This window comes from Balaenoptera ricei, chromosome 13, assembly GCF_028023285.1.
Source record: "Balaenoptera ricei isolate mBalRic1 chromosome 13, mBalRic1.hap2, whole genome shotgun sequence".
NCBI lineage: Eukaryota > Metazoa > Chordata > Mammalia > Artiodactyla > Balaenopteridae > Balaenoptera > Balaenoptera ricei.
Genome location: NC_082651.1, coordinates 102,703,936 through 102,729,755, shown reverse-complemented (window position 1 = coordinate 102,729,755; position 25,820 = coordinate 102,703,936). Strand labels below are relative to the sequence as shown.

The window sequence follows — 25,820 nt, the reverse complement described above, 5'->3', positions numbered from 1 at the left end:
ATGAGATGCTGTTTTTTAAGCCGATTTTTAAAACGTTCAATACAGAAGTTTAAGACATCAAGGAGGGACTGGAAAAAATTTCAGGATAAGATCTCCAGTAGATTTATCTAGGAAGTTCTACCTACTCACTTCTACAACTAATGTCAAAATTCAGGAAATAATTTCTCTACTGAGAGTTTACAACTACCTAGAAAAACTTTATATATCTGGATTTTAAGATTTAATTTCATAATCTGTCAGTGTCACCTTTTGAGCTTCTAAATATAAAAGCTTTCATATGAACAGATTTTCTTTTCTTTTTGAAATCTGAAGAATGTATTTCACTTATCTTGTGAAAATTATGGTAACTGTTCACAAAGTATTTTCTTAAACCCGAATCAGGAGCCAACAGCAGCCTCTTTACGGAACGCTGTGTGTTCAGACAGGGGCCCTGCTCACCTGTCACCCTCCAGCTGCAGCTCCAGGTGTGACAAGGCCACGAGCGTCCTGCACAGACGCTGGTTTACAGAGCGGACATCACAGGGAAATAGTGCACCTGCTCCGATAAACCAACAGCGTCACGTCCCAGGACACCCAAAGGGTAAAAAGAAGGTGGAACATAGGAATATAATCAATCTTTGTATTTGCCATAAAAAAATCTGTTAGTTGAAACAGGTGAATGTTGACTGTGTTTACTTGTAACTTTCCTTCCAGAAAACAACTCAAGGGGCTCATCCAGCCACTGCTTCCGCGGATCCCGACCCGGGGCCTCCGAGTGTCGTCACATCTCTAACTGGATGAAAGGCAAGGCAGCCCCTCGTGTTCTGTCCTGTGGCAGCACCACACGGAGAGGCCACCGCTGTGCAAACCAGGGTGACACGAGGTGACACGGGGTGACGGAGGTGACGGGGGGTGATGGAGGTGACACGGGGTGACACGAGGTGACACAGGGTGATGGAGGTGACGGGGGTGATGGAGGTGACAGGGGTGATGGAGGTGATAGGAGATGATGGGGGTGATGGGGGTTGACGGGGGTGACAGGGTGATGGAGGTGATGGGGATGACGGGGTGATGGGAGGTGACGGGGGGTGATGGAGGTGATGGAGGTGACGGGGGTGATGGAGGTGACAGGGGTGATGGAGGTGATGGAGGTGATGGGGGTTGATGGGGGTGACGGAGGTGCCCACGCGTGGATGGCACTGTCCCTCACTCAGTCACCGTCCCCACGTGGACGGACGTCTGGTAGCTCACACGGTCGCAGGAGTGCTGTGGACGCGTGTCGGCGTGCGCGGCTCCGTCTGCTTACAACTTAACTGGAGAGACGGGAGCCCCTGCAGGCCCGGCGAGGGCCCTGGTGGACGTGCGGTAAACTCTGTCCTAGAAGCTGGTCTAGGTGCGTTCCAGGAGCGGATGGGGTCTGAAGGATGCTCGCGCGGGGCCGGCTCCGAGCCGTCACTCCTCCTTGGGTCTGCTCCTCGCCCTCCGCCTCTCCTGCAGGGTCCTCAGCTCGGTCATCACGGTCAGGGTCTTGCGCACCCACAGGACCTGGGAAGAACCGTGCAGAGACGCCGTCAGAAGTGGACACGCGCCGTGTGGGGAGGACGGAGGCCTGGAGCTCTGTCACGCACGTACCACGATGGCCAGGGCGTTGAGCAGCAGGGGCGCCGAGAACACTATGGAGATGAACATGCCCCTCGAGTCGAAATACTGGTATTTCGAGAACAACCTATTTCAAGAAAGATTTAAAGATTACGGGGCGTCACAACACGGCGTTCTCTTGATACTCTGTCTCAGGAGCCCCTCCACACAGGAGGACGAGGTGGGCGCACAGCCCCGCCTGCACACGATGGCGACCTCAGTCCCTTTACGAGGCGACCCTCCTAACCCCGTGGGGGACGACCCCCAGGCCCTCCAGGGGCATTGCGGCCCCCATGCAAGCTCAGGCCGAGCCCCCGGAGAGGGGGACACGGCGTGGCCGGGCCAGGCTGCCCCCAGCGTCCCGCTCAGTGGCGGCGCAGGACACGAACTTTACGTCACTGACTCAGCGACAGTCATCGCCCTGGGGCCACAGTGAACAGAGCCCAGCGAGGGGTGCTCAGCATGTGCGTCCTAATTGGAAGCGGAAGAGACAAAGCGGGGGCCGGGTCGTGCAGGGGGCCGAGGGTGGGCTCCTGACCGAACGACAGGGGCCTGAAGCCGCCAGGAGGGCACGGCGGCCGGGGCACGGCTGTCACTCTGCTCTGAGGCCCGTGCGGTCCGGGTGCCGAAGGCAGAGCCGGGAGGCGGGGTGCTGATCGGGCCACGTCGTCCCCCGGGTTGCGGGGACACAGGGGGACGGCGGCGCTCCCCTCCCCACTCGTTCCAGCCTCCCGAGGGTTCCTGCCCGACCTGCGAGGTCCAGAAGGAGAAGCTGCGGCCCCCGAGGGAGGAGAAGGCCTGGGGGCGGCTCTGGAAGGGGGGCCCAGGGGAAGGGTCGACTCTACAGCGCTCACTGGACACGGAGTGGGTTGCCCGGGTGTGTGAGCAGGAAAGGACACGCGGGTGAGGACAGAATGGCCGGTGTCCCGGAAACCGGGGAACCAGCGTTTTCAGGACTAGAGCGCTTCTGTTTTGGGGGGGGGGGGCCTCCAGGGCCCACGGTGACCGAGGAGACCGGACGGCGGTCACCGTCCAAGGCTCATCGTGAAGGGGGCGGGGGGCCTCCCGGTGTGCTCTGCCGCTGACGGGGACGGTGTCACGCAGGGTCCGCGTGCCCGGGCCGCTCACCTCCAGTTCACTGCCGCCGCTTCATTGATGTACTCCGCGCAGTAGACTAAGGTCACTGAGAAGAGAGCAAGCCCACGTGAGAAGTCAGGGGACCAGCCCACCGCCACCGCCTTACACATCCTTCACGACGTGCTACGTAACGTAAACGTGACAGAACAACGCCACGCTGCATGAGACGTAACTTCTATTTCACACATAACGTGAGGGAACATTACACAGAAAGGAAACCCGAGGTGACACACGAGGCCGGTGGTCTCGGTCAGACCAGGCCAGCCCTCAGCGGGGCAGCGCCGCGGGGACCAGGCTTCCCGCCCCGACGCCACCGTGGCCGCACTGCGCCGTCTGCCGACCTCCCTGCCCCGCAGGTCACCGTCGGGTGCAAGGCCGGCAGTGGAACCCGAGGGCCCTGAGACCGGAGCTGAAGGCCACCTGCCTCCACCCTCCGGCTGCCTGGACCCCCCAGTGGTGCTGGCGGCAAAGACACGGAGGGAGCACCGACCTGAGGGGACAGGAGCCGAGGGGACAGCCCTGGCCGCCCTCACAGTCCCACCTGGAGCGCGGGGAGCGCTGGGGGCGTGGGGAGGGGGCCCACCCAGGGCGGGAGGACCGCGGGCTGGCCCGGCACCACGTGCTGCTCAGGGCCTGGAGGGGGTGGAGGAGGGGGAGGACGGCCACCAGGAGCCTCAGCCTTGTAAAAACGTGCACACCCTCCGGTTCCTGGGGTAAAATGGGGGGAGCAGTCCTTGACCCCTCCCTCGACGACTGGACCCGGAGACGCACATCAAGGAAGCAAAAGAAAGGAGACGGGAGAGGAGAAGAGAGGCCTGAGCACGGGGGGCCCACCTCCCCGGAGGGCAACGTGATGCATCGACCACGCGCCCCACTCAGGAGCTGGGGGAGCAGTGAACCAGTCTGTGCTTCATTTGTGAAACTGCAGCAAATAACATCCCGATCTTCTGCAGGTGTGAGAATTAAATGCGCCGTCAGATGTGTAAACGCACTTAGACCAGCATCTATCAGCCCCACGCTAAAACAGTCACCCTCTGTTCGTCCTTGAAAACAACAAACCCAAACGTAGCTCCCAGGTTCACAAAGCTGTTCAAGTATGGGCTCCTTGCATGAGGCTCTGTGGCTGAGGCCATCACCTTTTCTGTGCTTCCTGCCTCGGGGCCTTTGCACACGTTATTCCCGGGGCTTGGAGTGTCCCTTCCGGCCCTCGAACGCCTGCTGCCTGGCTGGTTCCCCCGCACCCTCCCCCCCTCAGTTTACCTGGCAGGGCAGTGACTTAAGTGCGGCCCCTCCCAGGGTTCACGGTGCTCCCGCCTCTCCCGCCATGACGCGCAGCAGGGCTGTGGTTACGCAGTGGACGCTGGGGCCCCACCAGCTCTACGAGGCTCAGGGGCCCGTCTGTCCTGCTCACCCCTCGCGTTCCTTACTAGGGCTCTCACGTAAAGAAACGAAGTAACATCCATCCCCGACCGTCAGGACTATTTCTGTGATGCAGGCTTGCTGCTTCGCACCTGTCCTAAGACGACCGCTTGCTTGGATTTCCCACCTTGCACAAGGCCAACTGAAAAATCACAGTTAAGATGAGTTTTTGGACTTTGTTAAACTACCAAGCAAGATCTTCAGCATCTTCCCAACGTCCGCAAGATTAAGAGCCCAGCATAGCCTCTGAGGCCCCGGCCCACCTTTCCTGCCTGAACGTACTTCTAACTGGTCAGCGTCAGAATGTGGTTCCTCTGACACCTGGCCCACCCTTTCTGTCCGTCACCCCTGTGCTCTCACCCGTTGCCTCCGCCCCAGATGCCAGGCCTGGGCCAGACATCTGTTCCTTACCCGAAGAAAAAGAGATTTTACTCACTCTTTACAGCCCCTACCATGACTTTATCTCCTCTGTGAAATCCTTCTCAATGATTCCACACAGCTCTGTTCCTTCTCCAAACCCTGTAGATCTTACCTTCAAAACTGACTCGGGCAGTGTGTTATTTTTGCACCACAGAGCTTTCCCTCCTGGTTTGCACTCCCTCCCAGAGCACGCAGAGCAGCTAAGCCCCCAGAGGAGCCTCTCGTACAGACTCAGCGTTTCGGCAAACCCAGCTCTCGTTTGTGTAACTGGTATTCAGCACCCTCCCCGGAACACAACAGGTGCTTGAGACGCCTTTCAAATCCAATATCCAAAATGTACCTTATCTTTACAGAACCCACAAGTGAAATATGGGAGCGGCCTGCACTCAAAGTAGAACACAAGACAGGAGCGTTGGGAGGCCTTACAAGCACATTCACATATCACTGGGGCTACAGAGAGAACGCGCCCACGCGCTGCCGCAGCACACAGCCGTACTCACCCAGGCACTGGAAGTACTCACCGCGGAACTGTACTCACCCAGGCACAGGAAGTGCCCCACCTGCAGCTTATAGCTCCGCGATGAGAAGCAGGTGAGCAGCGCGCAGAGCACGTGGAAGGCAGCCAGCCCCACGAGCCAGGGCTCCGTCCAGTCCGTCTGCTGGAGGACACACAGCAGAAACCCCTCAGGGTCCCCCTGCACTGGACCAGGCTGCACGCTGCCTCCCCTCTGAGCACGTCCCGAGCGCCCCAGGCCTCACAGGACACGGGGAGGGGGGACAGGGACCCCCACTGCACCCACGTCCAGGGACTGTCACCCGGCCGTGCCTGGCTGCCCCCACACAGGACTGAGGGCTTTCCTACGTGTCGAACAGAACTGCACTTCAGGCTGGGAGAATCTAAAGACCCTCCTCCGCGGGGAGATGAGAAAGTGGTGCCTGGGTCGGGGATGCACTCGGTCGCCCCCAGAGGCAAAGCTACCAGTTCCTTAGAGCAGTGATTAAAGCCTCAGAAATCCGGGCCACCCAAACTTGCAAGACGTGGTTTTCTCCCGCCTTTGTGACACACACCCTGCCCTCCAGATAGTGCTGCGACCGCATGTCTGCTCAACTCCAGAGGTGGGCTCGTCCGCACCCCTGTACTCGGACCCCCTCCTTGAGGCTCAGGTCCCCCGGGGTCACGGGTGCTGGCGGAGCGGCCCGCGCCCCGCCACTCTGCCCACAGCGGGTCCACGCCACCCGGACCCCCCATCCCAGCCCAGGACGGCCCACCTCCCCGCTCCCCGCCGCCACGAGGTCCCAGCTCTCCCCGCAAACCCCCGACCCCCGACCGCCCCGCACCTCAGCATCCCGCCTGCCCTGAAGGTCCTCCAACCTCGTCCCGCCCCCACGCCCCGGCCCCCCGCCACGCCCCGGCCCCTCCCCGCCACGCCACGCCCACCCAGATACTGGCCCCGACCCTGCACCCCCCCCCCCCCACGCCTCCCGTCCGGCGCCGCCGGCCTCCCCGGCGGAGGCTGGGAAATTTGGAGAGGCCCCTGCCGACAGCGACCGAACTGTCAAGGAGGCAGCAACTTACCGTGATCACGGCGGGGATGCTGACGGGGAACTTGCTGACTGAGAATGCAGACGACATCGCCCCCGGAAAGGCCCAGCCTCACCACCACCTTTTCGTCTTCCCCGCCCCGCCCGGATAGGTCAAGAAGTCCTCTGGTGTCCTCTCGCGTTATCTCCACTTGTCGCGATGCCTGCTGTGTCCGGAAGCGGCAGGCACCCTGCCATCTCGCGATATCTCCAGTGCCCGGTAACAGGTTCAAATCTCGCGAGATTCCGTGGTGGTAAAATAAATATAAAGGAATTACGAGTAGCCGCCAGCGTTGTTTTCCTCCCCGAGCTGCTGCGAGAGGGACGTTTTAGTTCTTCCTATGTGACGGGCGCTCATAAATGGCAGCTCGGAGGACTGGGGGCTAGTGGGCGTCCCTGCTTTCCTCCCCCGCAACTCCCAGGGCTGGGGGCGTGGGGTATCGCTCAGGAGAGTGACCTGGACCCCTAGGAACATAGGGGAGAGTGACCTGGATCCCGGGGATAGAAAAGGACAGTGTCCGGGACTCGGGCGGGGGACAGAGAGGGAATTGACCTGGACACTGGGGAAAACGGGACAGTAACCTGGACTCTGAGAGACAGAAGGGGACAGTGACCTGGACCCCAGAGAGAGAGGGGCACAGTGCCCTGCACGGAGGGGGACAGTGTCCTGGACGTCGGTGGATGGAGTGGGACAGAGGGGACAGTGCCCCTGCCCCTCTGAGAAATCACGGTCTCCAGATGCTCACTCTACCGTCAGCTCCAGAAGTGGGTGCTGATCGCTTCTAGCTCACATGGACCTTAAAAACAAAACGGCCAGTAATTTTACCAGCTAAATGGCTTTGTTCCGGAATAGAAAGGAATTGCAGCTTGGGACATGTAACCTATGGCAAAACCACACTCAAGTTGGGCAAACAAAGGACAGGAACGTGTTATTTTATAGAGAAAAAGGGGGAAGTGGAGAGAGCTGCTTTGAAGGAAAGTCCATTGGAGGAAAGGGAGAGTGAAGGGTGCTGAGGGGTTCCTATTGGCTGGGCAGTGGTGCTTTCTCATTGGCTGAGCATTGGTGGTTTCTCATTGGATGAGTGGTGACAGTCTCTCACTGGCTGGGCTGTTGCCAGGCGAGGAGAAAATCTTCCCTCCCCTGCCGGTCTTAAGTAGGGACATTCCTGGCATTGGGTCTGCAGAGGGCCCGAGTGGTACCTGCCTCAGCGCGTCCCCTTCTGCTTCCCGTTTCCATCTTAAATGAGGTTCCCTTTATTTTCACACTAATCAGGGAATCCTGAATTCTCTGTTGATTCAAGACGCAGAATTTTAATGGAATCAATACTTGGCATCCTGGCCTGTGTCTGCAGACTAACAGGGAAACCCCTGGCTCGCAGGCACTCAGTCAGGTGAAGAGACAGACCCCGTTCTCTGAGTGGACCTGGGGGAGAGTGTGAGGAAAAGGACTGCAGCCCATCGCCACCTTGAGGGTACTTGGCACCTGCAGAGCGTCAGGGGGAGGGAGAAAGTGAGCTCTTGGCAGGTGGCCTCCCTGAAGGGGGGAACAAGCCAGGATTGAACCCAAACATGTGAGCCAGGCTGCACCAGGGTTTCTCTTCCTTGCTGCCTGAGGAGCTTTCCAGAAACTTCATACTTGGCAACTCCGGCTTCCAGGGTGGGGAGGTCTCTGCGGTGCCCTCCACCCATCGCGCCCCCGCCCTGCCCATCCCCCACTGGATAAGATGGATCTGTCCTCCTGGCCTCACTCTCCCACAATCCAGTCTTTACACCGCAGACACAGCCAGCTTTAAAAACGTAAATTAGGTAAAGTTGTTTGCAACAAATGCATTTTCATATATTCATAGTTGTTGAATTGAGAGGTTTTAATTTATACCATTTAGTTTTAGGTGGAGAAATACTTTTTTTCTGAGAATTATGGAATAGCCAAATCTGTTATTTTTGACTCTTTTTTTCACAGATTGCCTTTACAAAATTATAGTCATTTAGAAATGTGCTTGTGAAAAGTCCATAATTATGGATAATAAAAGCTTTATAGATAAAATACAACAAATTAATATCTCATCTTCAATTTATATTTTCACTATTCTGTTAGTGTCTCCTGACCTCAGGGCTCTTGGAGGAGCTTGTAACTACATGGATTACAGGGCACATCGCCATGTGCTGTTTCCGTTGATTTATGTTTCTGTCTCAGACATAGGAGACGGTATATTTATTGATCTTTGTCAAACTCACAACATTTTGTGCATTGCCTGGACATACTAAGAAATTTTTAAATGGAATTTGAGGGTTTAAATCATGTGTCACAATTGTGCCTTCATGTGTCACAACTGGGGCTGCCAGGCTGTGGACTCGGGCCGGCTGTGGGCTCCTAGGTGGGGCAAGCAGGTGTTTCAACTGTGGTGGTTTGCAGACCTTGGGCTCAGCCAGGTGGGCTTTGGCCTCTGCATGTGGCACTGATGTGGGTCTACAAAGGCAGGGACTGGGGTAGATGCCATCAGATCAGAGACACCCAACAAGGGCTCGATTTTATACAAGTCTTGGAGGCATTGTTTGCTTTGGCCTTTGCAAGGCGGCTCCAGCTGTAAAGGGGGGTTTCTGGCCCAGCAAATCGTGCCCTCCACCATTCTGCAGGAAGGGCCAAGGGGTGAAGCCGGGAAGCCCTGGACCGTCCAGCAGTACACGAGTCACACCTCGCACCCCAGGGTGCCTCCAGACTGAACCTGGACGTTGGGCATCTCCGGGGCCCAACCTGCCACACAGCCAGCACTGTGTTCTTTCCTGTGGCTGCCCTGACGGAACACCCGACGGGGGGCTTAAAACAGCAGGAGACGGTCCCTCTCAGTCTGGAGGCCAGAGGTCCAAAGTCCCAGGGGCAGCAGGGCCAAGCTCCCTCTGAAGGAGGGGGGCAAGGTCCCTGCTGCCTTTTCCAGCTTCCCATGGAGGATGGCAAGCCCTACATTCCACTGTCACATGTGCCTCCATCTTCTCTTCTCATCAGGGCACCAGTCACTGAGTCAGCCTCCACCCTCCTCCAGTAGAGCCTCATCCTAGCTTGATCACATCTGCAAAGACCCTGTTTCCAATAGGGTCCCATTCACGGGGACTAGAGCTTGAACATATCTTTGGGGGACACAGTTAACCCATAACCTGTGTAACAGATAGCTCTGCCATACCCAGGGGTGCCTGCTCTGGAAATGGACACAGCAAGTGGGAAGAAGGGGTTCTGAACACAGTGGATGGGAAAAAAAGAAGGAAACCTCAGTAGGAGCTCAGGTATGTAGGTTTCAATTGCCACTATCTTAGGGAGGAAGTAATATATGTCCTCCCCTCCCCGAGGATATAATACCTGTGTTACGGAACTCAGGTCCAGCTGCTTGCTGCTCAAAACTCAATGTTCAAAAGGTAAGTTTTGGTCGAAATGGGAAATATTGCTTTTAATCAGAAAGCCAGCAATCTGGGGAGAAGGTGGGCTGGGTGTCCCCAAAACCAACTCCGAAGATTCTGCCCGGCCACGAACGTTTTTAAAGGGAGAGAGGGGACGTAATCTCAGTTAAATCGTGGGGGTAGGAGATCAGACTCATCGCCATCCCCCACTGTGTGCAGGCTGTCGACTCCTTGGCTCTTTCTTTAGATGCTGGCTTGTTCACAGTTTGTTCACAAGATTCCTGAAAGGGGAAGCTGAGGAAAAGATCTGGTCATTTGTTAACTACTTATTCTTCATTTTTACTTCCTTGATCTACGGGAAGAACCAACAGATTAGGCAAGGCTTTGTGTGACCAAGAGATTTGAAAGGTGTGCTTGGGTCGGAGATAAGCAGAGCATGGGGGTGGCTGGTTTAAGTTTAGTGACAAGACAAAAGGGGCCTCCTGCAGAGAGCTCGTTCCTGCCAGAAGCTGCTAACACCTGCATAATCTCAAAGTTGACTTCCTTCTGGGACCTTCTCTTAATTGGCTTCAGTCCTGCTTCACAGGCCACAGCCTTCCTTATCTGAAAGATGCCTTCCCCGTCGGCCTCCTCCCAAATGGTCCCCCTCTAATTAGAAAACACTTCTTTGCATAGGAGACAGCTATTCCCCAGAGTAGTAAACCGTTGGTTCAATGCCTGACTGTCTTCGCAAATACAGCCTAGTCTCAGAATGCAACTCTCCAACAATTCTGCAGACCAACAATCTGCCTTCTTGAGTTGACGTTCGGGTCTTAGGTCAGGTTGAGCTCTTCTCTCGAGGCAAAGCTGGAGTCGTGGGGTGAGGGCCCGAAATGCTGTGACTGTTAAACCGTCTGTCCAGGTGAGGATTTGGTTAGAAGACGGAGCTGTCTGAGGATGGGCCTGCCGTCCTGCAGTGACTGCTCTTAGCGCTGACGTTGGATGCTTATACTCAGCGTTTACTACCCTGACCTGTCAGGGAGATGGGTTGGAGAAATCCAAGACTGCAAAGGCAGGTTTTCTCCTCGCGACGACGGCTTCTTACACCAGGGCATAAAGGGCGGGGTTCTCGGCATCCCGCCGACGCCGGCTCCAGGGCAGAGTCGCTGGACAAAGGCCGGGTCAGGGTAGCGGACTGCGTGTAACGTGTAACGCAGGGCAAGCGGGATGCCTTAGCAGCTGATGCTCACTCCTGCTGTTCCCATGACAACCCGCCCGGGAAGTGACCGGTCGCTCCGTGGCGCTCGCTGCCTTCACAGCAGCCGCTGGTGCGTTCCTCTAAGAGTCCAGAGCCGGTGGAGAAGGCGTTGTGGGTGTCCACTGAAAACTAACGCACAGCCTAGAAGTTGAGAATGATGTTTTATTTGGCGGACAAAACTGAAGACTCAAGCCCAGGGCGCAGCCTCTCAGATCGCGCTGAGGGACGGCTGTGAAGAGGTCAGGGGGGAGCCAGGATCTACAGGGGTTTTTGCCGCAAAGACCAGGCTGTCAGGACATCAAAGATGACTGTTCATTAAAGAAAACCAGACATCTCAGGTTAATGAATTTAACACTTTTCTATGTATGGGAAGATGCAAGAGTCTGGGCTCACTGGAATCGTTCCTTTGATCTGCACCTCAGCTACCTGGGGCCAGTGTCCTGTGCTTTCCCTCCTGAGTGCCCTCAGGGGGCACCGTCTTCAGGGGGCGCTGCAGGGGCTGAGGGCGTGGCAGTGGGCATCCTCAGGGCTCACTGTCCGGGCAGCTGTAGTGGCGGACGGCTTGATGGCTGCCGCATCCTTTGTCTACTGATACGGCAGCAACATTTTTCATTCACGTGGGCTTTCCTGTGCTCGGGCCGTGGGGTTTATCATCTCGCTTATTTTTAAGACATTTGAGGGCTTCCCTGGTGGCGCAGTGGTTGAGCATCTGCCTGCTAACGCAGGGGACATGGGTTCGAGCCCTGGTCTGGGAGGATCCCACATGCCATGGAGCAACTAGGCCCGTGAGCCACAACTACTGAGCCTGCGCGTCTGGAGCCTGTGCTCCACAACAAGAGAGGCCGCGATAGTGAGAGGCCCGCGCACCGCGATGAAGAGTGGGCCCCGCTCGCCGCAACTAGAGAAAGCCCTCGCACAGAAACGAAGACCCAACACAGCCAAAAATAAATAAATAAATAAATAAATAAATTTAAAAAGAAAAAAAGAAGAAGCTGGTCCCACGTGATGGGTGGAGAGTCGAACTCTCCTCTCCTCTCCTCTCAGACAACCTCTTTAAAAAAAAAGAAAAAACAAAGACGTTTGAGACAAGTAAGATATAATTTTAAATGCAGTTGTTAAGCACAAGGAAATTTCCACCTCTGCTTCAAGCAATCATTGGCTCATTCTTACCAAATTAATGGGCCAAAGCCATTCTGTTGGGTATCTCTCACCTTATTCATTTAGGGGCAACTGCTATTGTCCTGGTGCCACAGAAAGACAAAAGCCCCAAGGCATGAGTGGTGCAGCCAGCAAAAGCCTGCCTGTGACTTCAAGCAAAAATCAGCAGGTGATCATTCCTGGGCTCTTGATATGCAGATAAGCCTTTGGGATTCCTTGAATGTTAGGGCCGGTGCTCTGACAGGAAGAATCGTGTTGGGAGATTTGCGGGCTCCTGCACTATGGAGGTGGCAGGGTTCCCCAAATATTACACCCTTCTTACTGCTGTAAAATCACAACGTGACACGTGGCGATCAGTTCATATTGACGTCTCCTGGGACATTTAGAGAGGCTGAGGATAGGCTTCACGTGGAATATCTTAGTCCTTCTGTGACAGCTGCCAGATGATTTTCTGGGAAACATTCTGCGTGGGCTGCCGTAACAAAATACCACAGACCAGGTGGGTTAAAGGACAGAAATTCACTATCTTACAATCCTGGAGGCTGGAAGTCTGAGGTCAAGGTGTCCGCAAGTTGGTTTCCTCCGAGGGCCGCTCTCCTTGGCTTTGAGACCACTGTCTTCTCCCTGTGTCCTCACGTGGTCATCCCTCTGTGCCTGTCTGCGTCCCAAGCTCCTCTTCTTTTAAGGGCATCAGCCATGTTGGACTACAGCCCTCCCATGTAATCTCATTTTACCTTAATTAAAGGCCATCTTTCCAAATATCATCACATTCTGAGGTACTGGGGGCAGGACCCCAACACATGAATTTGGGGCAGGCACAGCTCAGCCCATGACAGCTCCCAAGGGGATCATTCAGTGCAGAGAGAGGACCTTTCATGTCCTTGTTTCTAATGGGATAAGCACTGGGAATAGTGGAATGAAAATGGACTTTAGATCAAAGAAAACGATTTGAACCTGAATTCTTTCCCTTACTGGCTGCATGACCTTGCGACTATTATTTTTTACTTATCTAAGCACTAGTTTACTCCTGTGTAAATGAGCATTCTAAGGCCTTTCTGATGTAATTTTTTGTGGACTGTGGTGATATGCCTTCACTGCCTTGCATTGTGCCAAGTGTATGCTATCTGCCTCATAAATAATAGCTATTACTATTTCTGCACTGTTGTATCCCAACTATCCCCGGGGCATCTTCTTTTCAACTTTTTTTTAATGCATAAGATGGATATTCTATCTGTTTCCAACTCTTTTCTGCGTATGGGGGAAGCAGTGCAGATGGAGGTGAAGGGAGATGCATCAGCTACTCTTGTCATGACAGTGCTGTTTCTTTTATTTTGGGGACGGTGTTGTTCTAAACAGGACACTATATTTTACTTGCTTCTTTGAATTCCATTGCACATTGAATATTGCATCTTGGAAGAGGTTTAAAGGTCAGAAACACTTTTTTCTGAGACTCTACAGCCAGTTCATATCCAATCACTGTAATTTTGCTTCTAAGGTAAATATTCCTGCATTCATTAAACATAAGCTATTTACACAGATATTCTATTCTGAAGCTGGAGATCTAGGTTGCCTAATAAATAGGTCTCTTATTGAAGGTGTGAACAGTGTTCATCTTTGCTTCCTTGATTTTTTAACTTGCCAGGTTCATGTTCCTCTTTGTCCTAAATTGTTTCCAGTCTATTCAAGAATATAGGATGTACAGTTACTCCTTGGAAGGAGGTAGACACTTCTGACCAGTGACAGGAGGCAGGTGTGAGTCGGGCTTTTACCAAACCCTTTTCTCTTCTTCCTGGGCACGAAGCTCATCCCCGCCTCCACGTGGCCAACGGCAGTGTTAACAAGGACTTTAACCAAAAAAAGGGAAAATGAAGTGATGGATTGAAGGTCAAACTGGGTGGGCACAAATCTTGGAAAGAGGGCTGCACCTTCTGGTTGTGTGTCTGTCACTTGGCGACACCTGGCATCCGTGTTGGGGTCTGTCTGGGCTCCCAGAGTCCCTTCCCGGCCCCTTCGGTTGTCCTGAGTCACCCTCTCCTCCGGCTTCAGCTCATGGAAATTCCACAGCCCTGCAAAGGAGGGGAGCAGGTGCTCGGGGGCGAGCAGGAGTCAGCAGCTGGAGGCCCCACTCGGGGAGTCCTCCTTACACCCGACTTCCGGGGCGTGTTAGTGGCTTGCAGGTCGCTATATTCGTGCGTGATCGTTTTAACTTTTCTTCAGTTATTGCTTTGAAATCATGCAACTGCCAAGAAGCATGACATTTTTATTATCACGAACTTTGTGATTAGAGCTGCTGAATTTCAATAATATCTTAAGGAATATCATAAGAAGATGAATGCAGTATCCAATCTAGAATACAAATTTACAGTGAACAGAAATAATAGTTTGTTTTGAATCACAAATCTCCCTCCACACACAAATCCACATGTAATTCTGCATAGTATGTCTCTGGATTGTTAGTTGTGACCTGGATGAAATGATAAATTAATAATATGGTGATGACACACTTTTTCCTTTGACAGCAGGGTGAATTTAACTATTGAGAAGCAGGAAAAATTGACAACATACTTTGATGGATTGGTCATTTAACTAAAAGCCAACTGGATACATCTTTCCTTTTTGACAAAAATCAAGGTTTCTGAAGCTGCTATCCATGGTGGCCTCAGTAGATCCATGAAGCTCTGGAAATCACCAAGTTTCTTCTTCAGTCTGTTTACATGTAATTTTTCTGCAGAAAATGTCTAAATCCTTAGTTAAATTCTCAAAGAGTCCATGGAGAAAATCCAGTCCATTTTCTGGTTCCCAGAGCTTACATATCCTGGACTCGTCTGCTCTGTTGTTTCCCCTACGACGCATCTCCCAGTGTGCTGGGAGCTGGAGCCTTTCCCGGGGGCACACGTCCCTCCACACTCATAAAGCAGCTGAAGTGTAAATAAGGAATGAAGTGAATAATGTCAGCCCACTCAAGGTGAAGAGGAGCGCCACGCGTCTGGGCAGCTAGAATCACCACTAGGCGTTCGACCATCCCCAGTGAGAGACAGGCAGGGCCACCTTCCCGGCTGGAAAGCCCTGGATCACACATTTCCTCATAAGACTGTCAACAGCAACCCCTTTTGAGTTCAGAACTGTCCACTTTGGGATGATAATTGTACAATCACTCTAGTTACCGGGAACATGATCGGATCAGCGAATCCAACATCGCTTTACCTTTTTGCTGTAAATGAGTTATTTTGTCAGAAGTGATGTTTTATGTGAAATTGTGAACGGTGGATGAAGTGGTCAAGACATCCACAGTTGGCATCAGTGGAAGAAGCACCGTGAGCCCCGGGCACCCAGTTTGAGGGGATTTTCGTGCGGCTGACTGTTGGGGGTCTGTAACCTGTCTGCTTCCTGTGAACATGCGAATCGTAACTGCACGGGCAGATCACAGAGGGGAAAGGGAGTGGCCATGGTGACCGAGCGCTGGCTGGAGGGACGGTGCTGACTGATATTCACGTGTCCTCTGACACGGAGGCTTCTCTGCCGAAGGGACCGCCTGGCCTGTCAGCCTATCCTTTACGGACCAAGGTAGATCTTCCTAAAACTTCACCTTCACTAATCCTCCATTTATGCTTCAAATATCTGTCCATCTGACACAGGACGTGCTTGAAAATCCAGGTCCATCTCTGCCTACAGCCGTCTCTCCCTGTTTAGGCAGAATCCCCTTGCTGTCCCCATGGAAGAAGCAGCAATAGGGTAATGGATTTTCAGCCCTACCAGGGGTCAGCTGTGTCAGCAAATAGAGGGGTGTGGAAATGAGGACTGTGGGTAAACACATCGCACGCGTTCAGACACTGACTTCGTTCCATAGAGGGGTGTGGAAATGAGGACTGTGGTAAACACATCGCACGCGTTCAGACACTGACTTCGTTCCGTAGAGGGGTGTGGAAATGAGGACTGTGGGTAAACACATCGCATGCGTTCAGACACTGACTTCGTTCCATAGAGGGGTCTGGAAATGAGGACTGTGGGTAAACACATCGCACGCGTTCAGACGCTGGCTTCGCTCCACAGAAAATCTGCAGGTGGTGCTTAGCGGTCTCTTCCTCTCCTTTAACTATTACTAAATGGTGCTTCCTTATCACGTGCCCACGGCTACGTCCTGTCGTTAAAAAGGCACGGACTCTTGCTACTGTCTGTTCCCTTCACTGCTTTCGTGGTCTTTGAATTAGATGCACCAAGTCAGTTAATATTTCATTGGTAAAAGGATAGAATTAAAACAGAAAGGCCAGGTTCCTTTGCTTGCAAAGGTGCTGTTCCATGTCTGCTCTGTTCTGGGCTGAAAGATGTGTCGTCCTCCCTGGAGACAAGTCTCAAAAAGTAAGCAAAACAAAACGCTCGCGTGAAAAATAATCGTCCATAAATCTACTCCAAATCATGTGTGATAGTTTGATGTTTTAAGCAGTGTTATTGCTAAATAATCTTTTTATCGATCATCTATTATTTTCCAGTGGCTGCCATAGAGAATGCTTTTACTTTTTTATCGTGTGATATTTTATTTACAGGATATAGAATGTAAGTGAGTGTTAATACTCACCTTTTCCAAGAGAGTCTGAAACTGAGCAGTTCAGACCTGAGAAGGTTAGGGACTTTCTTTCTCTTGATTTTAAAATTCCTCTGTCCCATATGACTTACAAGAGCATATTTTTATTTTCTTCATCGTCTATAAATTTACACTGAACTCAATTTCATCATTTTAAGAGTGACGCCTATCCTAATACTATCTCCTGCACACAGCCACAGAGAGTATTTATTAAAAAAAGATGCATTAAACTGTTTTATGGAAGCTTTACCTGCAACAATAGCCTTAAATCACATTTTCCTTTCCTGATAGAGGGCAATGACTTTCTCCTTCTCTTTGTAGGAGATAGCTTTCTCTACAACCTCCCCATTGATTTTAAGGGAGGATCCAAGCTTCTTTTCCCTCTATAGTCTATTATGTCTTAGTTTGTAATAGAATTCAAATTATTTATGCAACAGTAGTACTTATTTTATTTCATTTACATACTTGCTTTTCATTGAAGAGTATAGGTGAACTGAGGTTTATATACCTATTTTAAATTCACTCTGGCATAAATGAAGGTTAATTTAGAATTCTGACAGGTCCTAAGGGTCAGATCTTCCCTCTTGCCAGGTCCAATCTAATAGAGTTCCCATTTTTCCCTTGGAAATCTACCACAAAAAATCCTCACCCGTTTTTATAGGGTCTTTTACTTGCCGTTTTCTAGCACCATCAGAGTGTGGAAAGGTAGGCACCGGCGCCTCTGGCGTCTGAATTGCCTGGACCCCCAGTGTCTGCCGGCTGCTGCCCTCGAAGCTGCACAGACTCACTCCCTAGGTGCCCTGGAGGGTCTCTGTCTCGGGTGGGCTGTGATCAGAGCGATGGGGGGACGCACTTGCCTGGTCTTCCAGGGCGGGGTGCAGACCTTACTGTCCTCTCTGAGGAGCCAGGGGAGGCGCGAGCAGCATGGAAACACGGGCAGGATGCGGCAGGCGAGGCTGAGATGCCTCCACACGCGCTGATTCCTGGTCAGGAAACCACGCTGAGCAGGACGGATGCGGGCATCCAGGCCTCTGGTACCGTGTTGTGTCAGTGAGGGTCCTGCTGCTTAGCACTGCTTGGAAAGTTACTGCTTTGTTGGAAGCAGCCGTGAGAAGCATGAAGTTATATATTCCTGGTAATGCTTGTTGTACTGGAAGAAGGAAACCCATGTCTTCAGCATAAGTGGCATTTTCAAAACCGCCAGGAGGAGGTCCTCCTGTAGCTGAAGTAACTTACGGACGATACGTTTACACCGAGGGAATGTGTCAGAGGTCTCATCATGTCTACACATTGTAAACCATATGGAAAACGGCCTGACTCACACTGAGGACACCTGACCGCTACACACATCTCTCACGTCTGCTAAGAGCTCACTCGGCCCAGGAATTACTGACCACCTTAAAGATCACGTGAAGCACAGTTTCAGACAGTTGATGTTCCTTCATTCATGTTCTCAAAACTCAGCAAAAATGTTGGCATCTTACATTTTGTATACAAATTTAATGATCATATCTTTTCTAAATAAAAATAGAATATTATACCAGAAATTGAGACCTTTGAATAATCAATTTAATTGTCAATACACTCATGCCCTCTTTTAAATTTTAATGTGTTGTATAAATTTAAGAAGGTATAGAGTCTAACATTTTAAAAGGAAATTGTATGTATGCAACATTAGTTCTGAAACTTCTTTTACGCAGACATCTTTTTTAACATGAGGAGGGAATTTAACCAAGTCTTAAAAAATGTGTTGCTTCAAAAATCAGAGTCACTACAGGAAAAAAGAGTAACATAGGTTAGAGGGGAGAAAACGGGGTTGGGGGAGAGAAGAGAGAGGCAGTGGTCAGATGAACATGAGCTGTTGTTCAATTTAATCGTGTGTCACAGAGATACACACAGTTCTTGAATCATCTCTGGCATCACCGTGGAAACCTGCGGGCACTTTCTCTGGAGAGGGGACCACACCCCCTGCAGGCAACATTTCGTCCTTTGGAAAGCCAGTCTGTTAGGAAGTTAAGCTTACCTTTTTTCTCATATGTTTTAATTTTTTCCCTGAGGCCAAAACGATTTTTCTACTTAACATCTCCTAAAATATTCTTTATGTCTTTAGGGACCCACCACCCACTGAGCACTTGGGGAAACGGCGGGGCCAGCATTGACCCTCCCTCACCCCATCCTGCCTGTAAAGCTCTGTATGCGAAGTCTGCCGGGGCTGCGCCTACGAGAACACACATCATAAGGACATGATGTAGCTATCGTCCACCAGTTGCTTCTGTGGCTTTCCTTACAAACACGGCTGTTGAGAATGTTTTCCCATTTATAGGAAACAAATGTGAAACAAGGTGAAAGCGTTTCCTTCCGTCCAATATGGATTCAGCCTATAGTTTGAGGACTTATTTAAACATTACACTCTCTTCCTCTCCTTTTCAAGCCAACTTCCAACTTGATTATTGTGTTGTAATGATCAAGGACACGTGCATTCAGTCCTACAGTAAATTACAAGTCCTCCAGTTGTGTTGTCTCCCTGCCACTGGAACATCAGGAGAAACAACGCCAAGTTTGTTAGTTAAGCCTGTAACCGAAGTCCTCTTCAGTACCGTAATGGATCAGCCTAATGATATTAATGGTTATAAATGAGAGGAAATTGGGGATTAGGAGAGAGGAGATAAAAGCAGACAGCAGAGCAGATAGGATTTTCTTTTATTTGTCTTTGCAATGCAATCTTAGGAGAAAGAATAAATGCTGAAAATAGGAAAAGTATACATAAACCTTGGACCTCTATTATGACATCTGTAAAACAGAGAACAAATAGGTAGAAGAAAGGTAAGGAGCGCGGGAAGGGTGTTCTGCTCCGTCACCTGACCCCACGTAGCCAGGAGTGGAAGGAAGGGCTGGCGAATGTAACTCTAAGAGCAGATGACGATGTCCCCCTGTCCTGCTGCCCTCCCCGCACAGGTGACCAGACCTTCTCCTTAGGCTGCACACCTAGAGCAAGAGGGGGGAGGACATCTGCTTCTCCTAATAGTGGTCATCGCAGGCAAATCGTTCCGATGAAAACCACTGGCAGCAACCAGAAAATTGCAAAAACACAATCAATATAGAGAAGAAAAACATTAAAGTCGTCAGAGACCGAGCAAGGCAATAAGGAATCCAAGGATATGGTTCCTAGAAAGACGGGAAAATGGGGAGGTGACCCCAACACTGGTGCACTCTTCCCTCCATTGAATGTGTTGATTCACAAGCAGCAGCTGAGATGTGGAGAAACCAAGGAGAAAGAGGCTGGGAAATTCAGAAAATACATTTTACATCTTACAGAACTAAAGGGACAAGAGTTTGAGTTCAGGGCCCACTATAGGGAAGGGGCCCAAATGCGCCCCCAGAAGTAAGGTGAGCAGAACGCAGAGAGGCGGTGGGGACCCAGCGGGGACATCGCAGTAGGGACCCACCTCCACCTGCCCGGCCACCAGCCGAGTCCGAAGTGACCCCTCTCTGGGGAAAGACAGTGGCATCTGGAGGCCCAAACTATCTCTGAAATTATCTATATACTGTCAGTTACTCGCTCAGATGTTTCCAAGCATCAACTGCCTAAAACCAAGAAATTCAATCCTAACTGTTCACTAGTCGACATTTTATAGGCGTTTCTTGTCAGTCAAATAAGCTAAATAAAATAAATGGTAAGAATATTTGAAATGAAAAATACACGCGTCTCTACTTACAGATGAAACGTGTTTATGAAAGAAATATTCTGTAAACTGTTAAGTTTCACAGATGAGTTAGACTCACTAAGCACAATGTCATTTCACAGAAACCCAGTCTATTCTCCAGCAATTAACTAACAAAAAGTACATTTTTAAAGTGATACCATTTACCACAGCATAAAACTCATCAAGGTCCTAGGAAGCGTGTGTAAATAAGTGTGAGGCCTCTATACCAAAGTTATGAAGATGATTGAGAGAAGGGAAAGAAAGCCTAGATAAATGAAGGGCAGAGTGTTTTCTCAGGTTGGAGGAAGCAACATTCTGAGAATAAAACTTCTCCCTGAATCAGAGCAGGTATTTTTGTTTGTTTGCTTGCTGGCAAGAGACTTGCTAATCTAAAATTTAAAAGGAAGCAGAAAGAACCAAGAATAGCAAAAGATCTTAGAGCCCAGAGGAGGATATATACTACCCAATGTCAGGATTTATTGGAAAACAAAGTTAAGTAGAACAGTGCAGTTCTGGTGAAACGGAAGGAAAGAGATCGATGAAATAGAGTCCAGGCAAGAGAAAGCCTGCCCAGAAAGTTGATATAAAACAAACGGGGAAAAAGGAAAGTCTGCTTAGTAAAAAGTGCTGGATCGACTGAAATACTCAGTGAAAAAACTCAAATCTGGATGGACTGCAAATCTAAATGTGAAAAATAAGATAAAACAGCTTCTAGAAAATGTAAAGATTCTCTCCTTTGTTATTGGGGTAGGGAAAATTTCTTAAACAGGATTAAAAAGCTCTGGATATAAAGAAAAAGGGACTTATATTTATTAAAGACTCCACTACAAGTTTTGTTTTTTTTTTAAAGCAAGCCACAGAGGAGGAGAACATATTTGTAATACATATAACTATCGAGAGAATCATTACAGTGATAATAATAACATATATAAATCAATAAGGAAAAGACCATCAGAAACAAAAAAGAATATCATGAGTGGGCAATTTGCAACAGGGAATCTCCAAATGGCCAATAAATGCATGAAAAGTTGCCCAATCCCATTAGCCCTCAGGAAAATGAAAATGAAAACCAAAATGACAGAAACAATCAACACAGTGAAAATCAACCTTTGAAATGAGAGAGAATATTTGTAAACCATATATCTGATAAGATGTTAATATCCAAAATATGTAAGGGACTCCTACAACTCAGCAGCAAAAAACAAATAATCTCATTAAAAATGGGCAAAGGACTTGAATGGATATTTCTCTGAAGAAGGCATAAAAATGGCCAATAGGTGCATGAAAAGATGCTTAACATCATTAATCACCAGGAAAATGCAAATCAAAATCACAATGGGATACCACCTCACACCTATTAGAATTGCTATTATCAGAAAAAAAAGAAAAAAGAAAAAGAAGATAAGTGTGGGTGAGATGTGGAGAAAAGGGAACCCTCGTGCACTCTCAGTAGGAAAATAAATGGTGTGGCTATAATGGAAAACAGTATGGAGGTTCCTCAAGAAATTAGAAATAGAACTGCCATACGATCCAGCAATCGCACTTTTGGGTATTTATCAGGAAGAATCTTGAAGAGATGCCTGCACTCCTATGTTCATTGCAGCATTATTCACAGCAGCCAAGTCACAGAAACAACCAATGTTCACTGATGGCTGAATGAATCAAGAACATGTGGTGTATATATACAATGGAATACTATTCAGCCTTAAAGAAGAAGGAAATCCTGCCATTTTTGACAACATGGAAGAACCTTGAAGACTTTGTGTTAAGGGAAGTAAGCCATCACAGAAGGATAAACACTGCGTGATTCCACTCATATGAGGAGGTACCTGGGGCCATCAGACTCGGAAGCAGAGGGTGGATGGTGGTGGCCTGGGCCTGGGTGGGGGGCAAAGGGGGAGACGCTGGTCTAGGGGATAAAGTTTCAGTTCTGCAGGATAAGTTGTGGAGACCTGCTGTACAACATGTGCCTACCGTTAAAAATCCTTAAAGAGGGTGGATCTCATGCAACGTGTTCTTACCACAATTAAATAACAAAACATAATGAAGCACCATTGCCTTGTACCTGAAATGCTAATTCTGGTGCCATTGGCTCCACTGTTGGTGAGACTGTGAGCGGCTGAACTCCCCGAGCTGCCTGTTGTCACCTGGTGTAACCACTTTAGGAAGCTCTGCCATTTATCTTAAAATCTGGGTGTACACGCATCACAAAACTTAGCATTTCTACTGCTAGTTATACAACCAACAGAGATGCATGCATAGGTGCCTGTGTTTATACCAGTATCATTTATAACTGACTCATGTTGAAAAAGTATCCATGAACAAGCAATAAAAGGGATAATCAGTCATGGTGTGTTATACAACAACCTATAAAACAGCAATAAAAAAATAACTCTTCTACATGACAGCACATATGACCGTCACAAATGTACTGCTGCTCAAGGAATACACACACACACACAGACACACACACACAAGTTAACTCTGGGCTGGTGATAAACTAGTGATTGGGTGGATAGGAATTCATGGGTGTTTTCACTTTGGGGTAATGCATCAGGTGATAACATTTGCCACTTCACCCAAGTATGCTAAACTTCAGTATAAATGTGAGTCAAAAAGAAGAAATTAAGACTACACATACTAATAAGAAAAATAAGCTCTGTTAGCTTGATTTGTTCTTCGTGACCTGTGAAGACGCTGGTGGTTATTTCTTCCTTTTCCTGTACGCCCACGGGCTGAGGTATAACAAGAATTTTCACACTAAGTTACGGGGAGGGAAGTACCACGGGCCGCAGGAGCGAGCTCGCAGGTTGGAATCAGCGTTAGTGATGCTTCCTGGGTTAAGTGCACCCACGTTTCGCAGGCAGCTTCGCTGCAGGAGGGTTATCAGAGGAGGCGTTTTCATCAGAGAACCCTGCACAAGTGTATCCAGTGCTCTTTCTGGATGTGCCAGCACCAGGGCTCACGTTACAATCGGGAAACCTCCCTAAACTATGCCACCTCTAGGACCACGGAGATACAGGCGGCGGTGCAGGCGCCTTGGATGGAGATGCTGGCGGGCGCGCAGGCGCACAAGGCCCCCGCGTGGGTCCGGAGCGGGTGCTGGTGGTGGGGCTTCAACGCTGGGGCGGCCCTCACCTGGGACTGCGCCCCGGGTGGCCTCGTCCCCGCAGTCAGGGGCTGGACCCTGGGAGCAGAGCTCGGGGGCTGGCCGTGCCCGGGCCGGGAGGGGGATCTCTCCAGGCCCCTCCAGCTCTGCAGGGTGTGCGGCAGCCTTGCGTTCCTCAGCCCGCGGCGGCACCTGGCCACCTGTACACGGTGTTCTGTGTGTGTGTGTGTGTGTGTGTGCGCGCGCGCGCGCGCGTGTGTGGTGTCCGGGCCCAGACTCCCCCTTTAACACGGACCCCTGTTGTGTTGGGTTAGGGCACACCTGACCCAGGATGACCACATCTTAACTAGCCACACCTGCAGTGACCCCATTTCCCAGGAGGGGCCCCTCCTGAGGTCCTGGCCTTCCGACACGTGACATCTCCCCGACACGTGTGTCCGCCCCGTGCTGTAGGCATCGTGCTGACTTGGTCCAGGGTATTTCAGCATGTGGGGGGCCGTCGGTGTCCAGTTGTTGACTGAGCAGATCAACAAATTCAGGTGCAGGTTCCCATCAGGATGGTGGCAGGAGACATCTCTCCCTCACGAGAACCTGGACGTGGAGTCTTGTTATAGCAGAAATCGGTTAGGGCTGCTTCCAATTTGCAAGGCCTTTTTCTTTTAGCCCAGTCAGCCATTTTCTCAGAAATGTTTCTCTTTCTTACTTAATCCCATTCTGAAAATGGTTACTTTCTAATCAGAGCTGTACAATGCACCCGGTGTTTGCTCCTCCAAGGAAGCACTCAGGAGCACTCCCTTCCTTTGTGACCATCCTTTGTTCCAGAAAGAGAGTCACAGTGTGATAGCCTCAAGGACCACTGGAACCCTCACAAGACTGCCCGACCCCAACTTCGACCACGTAGAAGTTTTCCAGGAGGAAAGAAGAATGCAAGCTTGCACCTGCCCTTCTCCTTGTCAGCACACTGCCTTCCCCTCCTGAACTCTAAGACCCCGTCCTATTTTCTCCCAAGGGACGGCACAGTCTTGAGGGCGCTGGCTTACTGTGGCCTCCTTTGCCTGGCAAAGCAATAAAGGCTACTCTTTTCTACTTCACCCAAAACTCTGTCTCTGCGCTTGTATTTGGCACCAGAGAACGGAGGCTGGGATTCGGCAACAGTCTCAAAACTCTGAGAAGCTGTCCTCCCGCCTCTGCCCTTCCTCCTGTCCCCGCAGGGCGACCTCTGCTCACCCGCTTCTAGGAAACAAGCTCTGGGATGTTGGTTGCCACACAGCACGGCCCGCGGCCCGTGGTCCCCGGGTCACGGGTCTGCACCTGACACCGGTGGATCCGCCCACTGGTCCCCGGTGGACCACAGGGGTCTTTCTTGTCTCACTCTCCATCTTAGCTTTTAGCAATTAAAATAGTTTTTTCGGGGCTTCCCTGGTGGTGCAGTGGTTGAGAATCTGCCTGCCAATGCAGGGGACACGGGTTCGAGCCCCGGCCTGGGAGGATCCCACATGCCGCGGAGCAACTAGGCCCGTGAGCCACAATTACTGAGCCTGCGCGTCTGGAGCCTGTGCTCCGCAACAAGAGAGGCCACGATGGTGAGAGGCCCGCGCACCGCGATGAAGAGTGGCCCCCGCTTGCCGCAACTGGAGAAAGTCCTCGCACAGAAACGAAGACCCAACACAGCCATAAATAAATTAATTAATTAAAAAAAAAAAAGAAAAATCATGAAGTTCCAAACCCTTAAAAAAAAAAAATAGTTTTTTCACATGTAGAAAATATGAATTCCTTACACTTTTCTTTGCCATTATTGTTTTTAAATTAGCTCCTTCGTGCTACTAGATTTTAACTTTTCCATACTTACTTGGAAGCCACTTGAGTAGAGGTGACAAGTACTTTCTGAACTCAATCATACCCAATAGTTTTTCTTTTCACTGTGAAGGATCTTTGAATATGTGTGTTTCTTTCACTAGGCTGGCGGAGAAATTTATAAACTGATACTAGAATTTCTTAAAGGCATTCTAGATAATGAGGTGAAAAACACCAAGTGTGATGTGGGAGGGATTCAGCCCCTGAAATGTTGTTTACGAATCACTGACTGAATCTTATCACAGGAGAACAGATTTAGTTTTCAAACACTTAGTTTTGAGAAGCATCTAAAATTCAATATGCGCCGAACCTTCAAATGCTTTTGAAGGAGGTTGTCTGCTGCAAAGCTAAATAGCAGTGAACTTAAAAATGTATCTCTTCTGGCTCTAAATCAGCCCATCTGCTGCGGAGAAGCCAGCGTACGGTGAGAGCCCAGAAGCCGCTCGGGTCCGAGCCCAGAAGCCGCGTGGGTCCTCCCGCACTGAACCACCTTGAGGACTCCTGGCTGGTTTCCCAGTATTACGGCTTTGGTGCTGCCAAAGTGACTTGATAAATTGTGAATACAATGAGCAGTTTGAAAGGCTAGTGTGACCTTTTCATTCCCAACCACAAAAAATA

The 25,820-nt window shown here is 50.5% G+C and overlaps 1 protein-coding gene across 2 annotated transcripts; it reads right to left on the bottom strand.

Moving 5' to 3' along the window:
- Positions 1-1,304: 1,304 nt before the first annotated feature.
- TMEM18 (transmembrane protein 18) lies at positions 1,305-6,303 on the bottom strand. 2 transcript variants are annotated; one of them, XM_059942337.1, is made up of 5 exons: positions 6,170-6,303; positions 5,132-5,252; positions 2,746-2,800; positions 1,612-1,705; positions 1,305-1,524 (listed from the first exon to the last, which is right to left on the bottom strand). In XM_059942337.1, exons 1-5 carry the CDS (start codon positions 6,224-6,226, stop codon positions 1,432-1,434), a joined length of 420 nt encoding a protein of 139 aa, XP_059798320.1. In that variant the 5' UTR covers positions 6,227-6,303; the 3' UTR covers positions 1,305-1,431. The 2 variants fall into 2 exon arrangements, with proteins under 2 accessions (XP_059798320.1, XP_059798321.1); XM_059942338.1 differs by having other exon boundaries at positions 5,132-5,249.
- Between the last annotated feature and the right edge of the window lie 19,517 nt (positions 6,304-25,820).

Coding starts and splice junctions, on each gene's coding strand:
- TMEM18 (XM_059942337.1), bottom strand. CDS start 6,226: ATGTCGTCTGCATTCTCAGTCAGCAAGTTCCCCGTCAGCATCCCCGCC. Junction 5,253..6,169: donor GCATCCCCGCCGTGATCACG/GTAAGTTGCTGC, acceptor TGTGTCCTCCAG/CAGACGGACTGGACGGAGCC. Junction 1,706..2,745: donor GCGGCGGCAGTGAACTGGAG/GTGAGCGGCCCG, acceptor TTCTTGAAATAG/GTTGTTCTCGAAATACCAGT.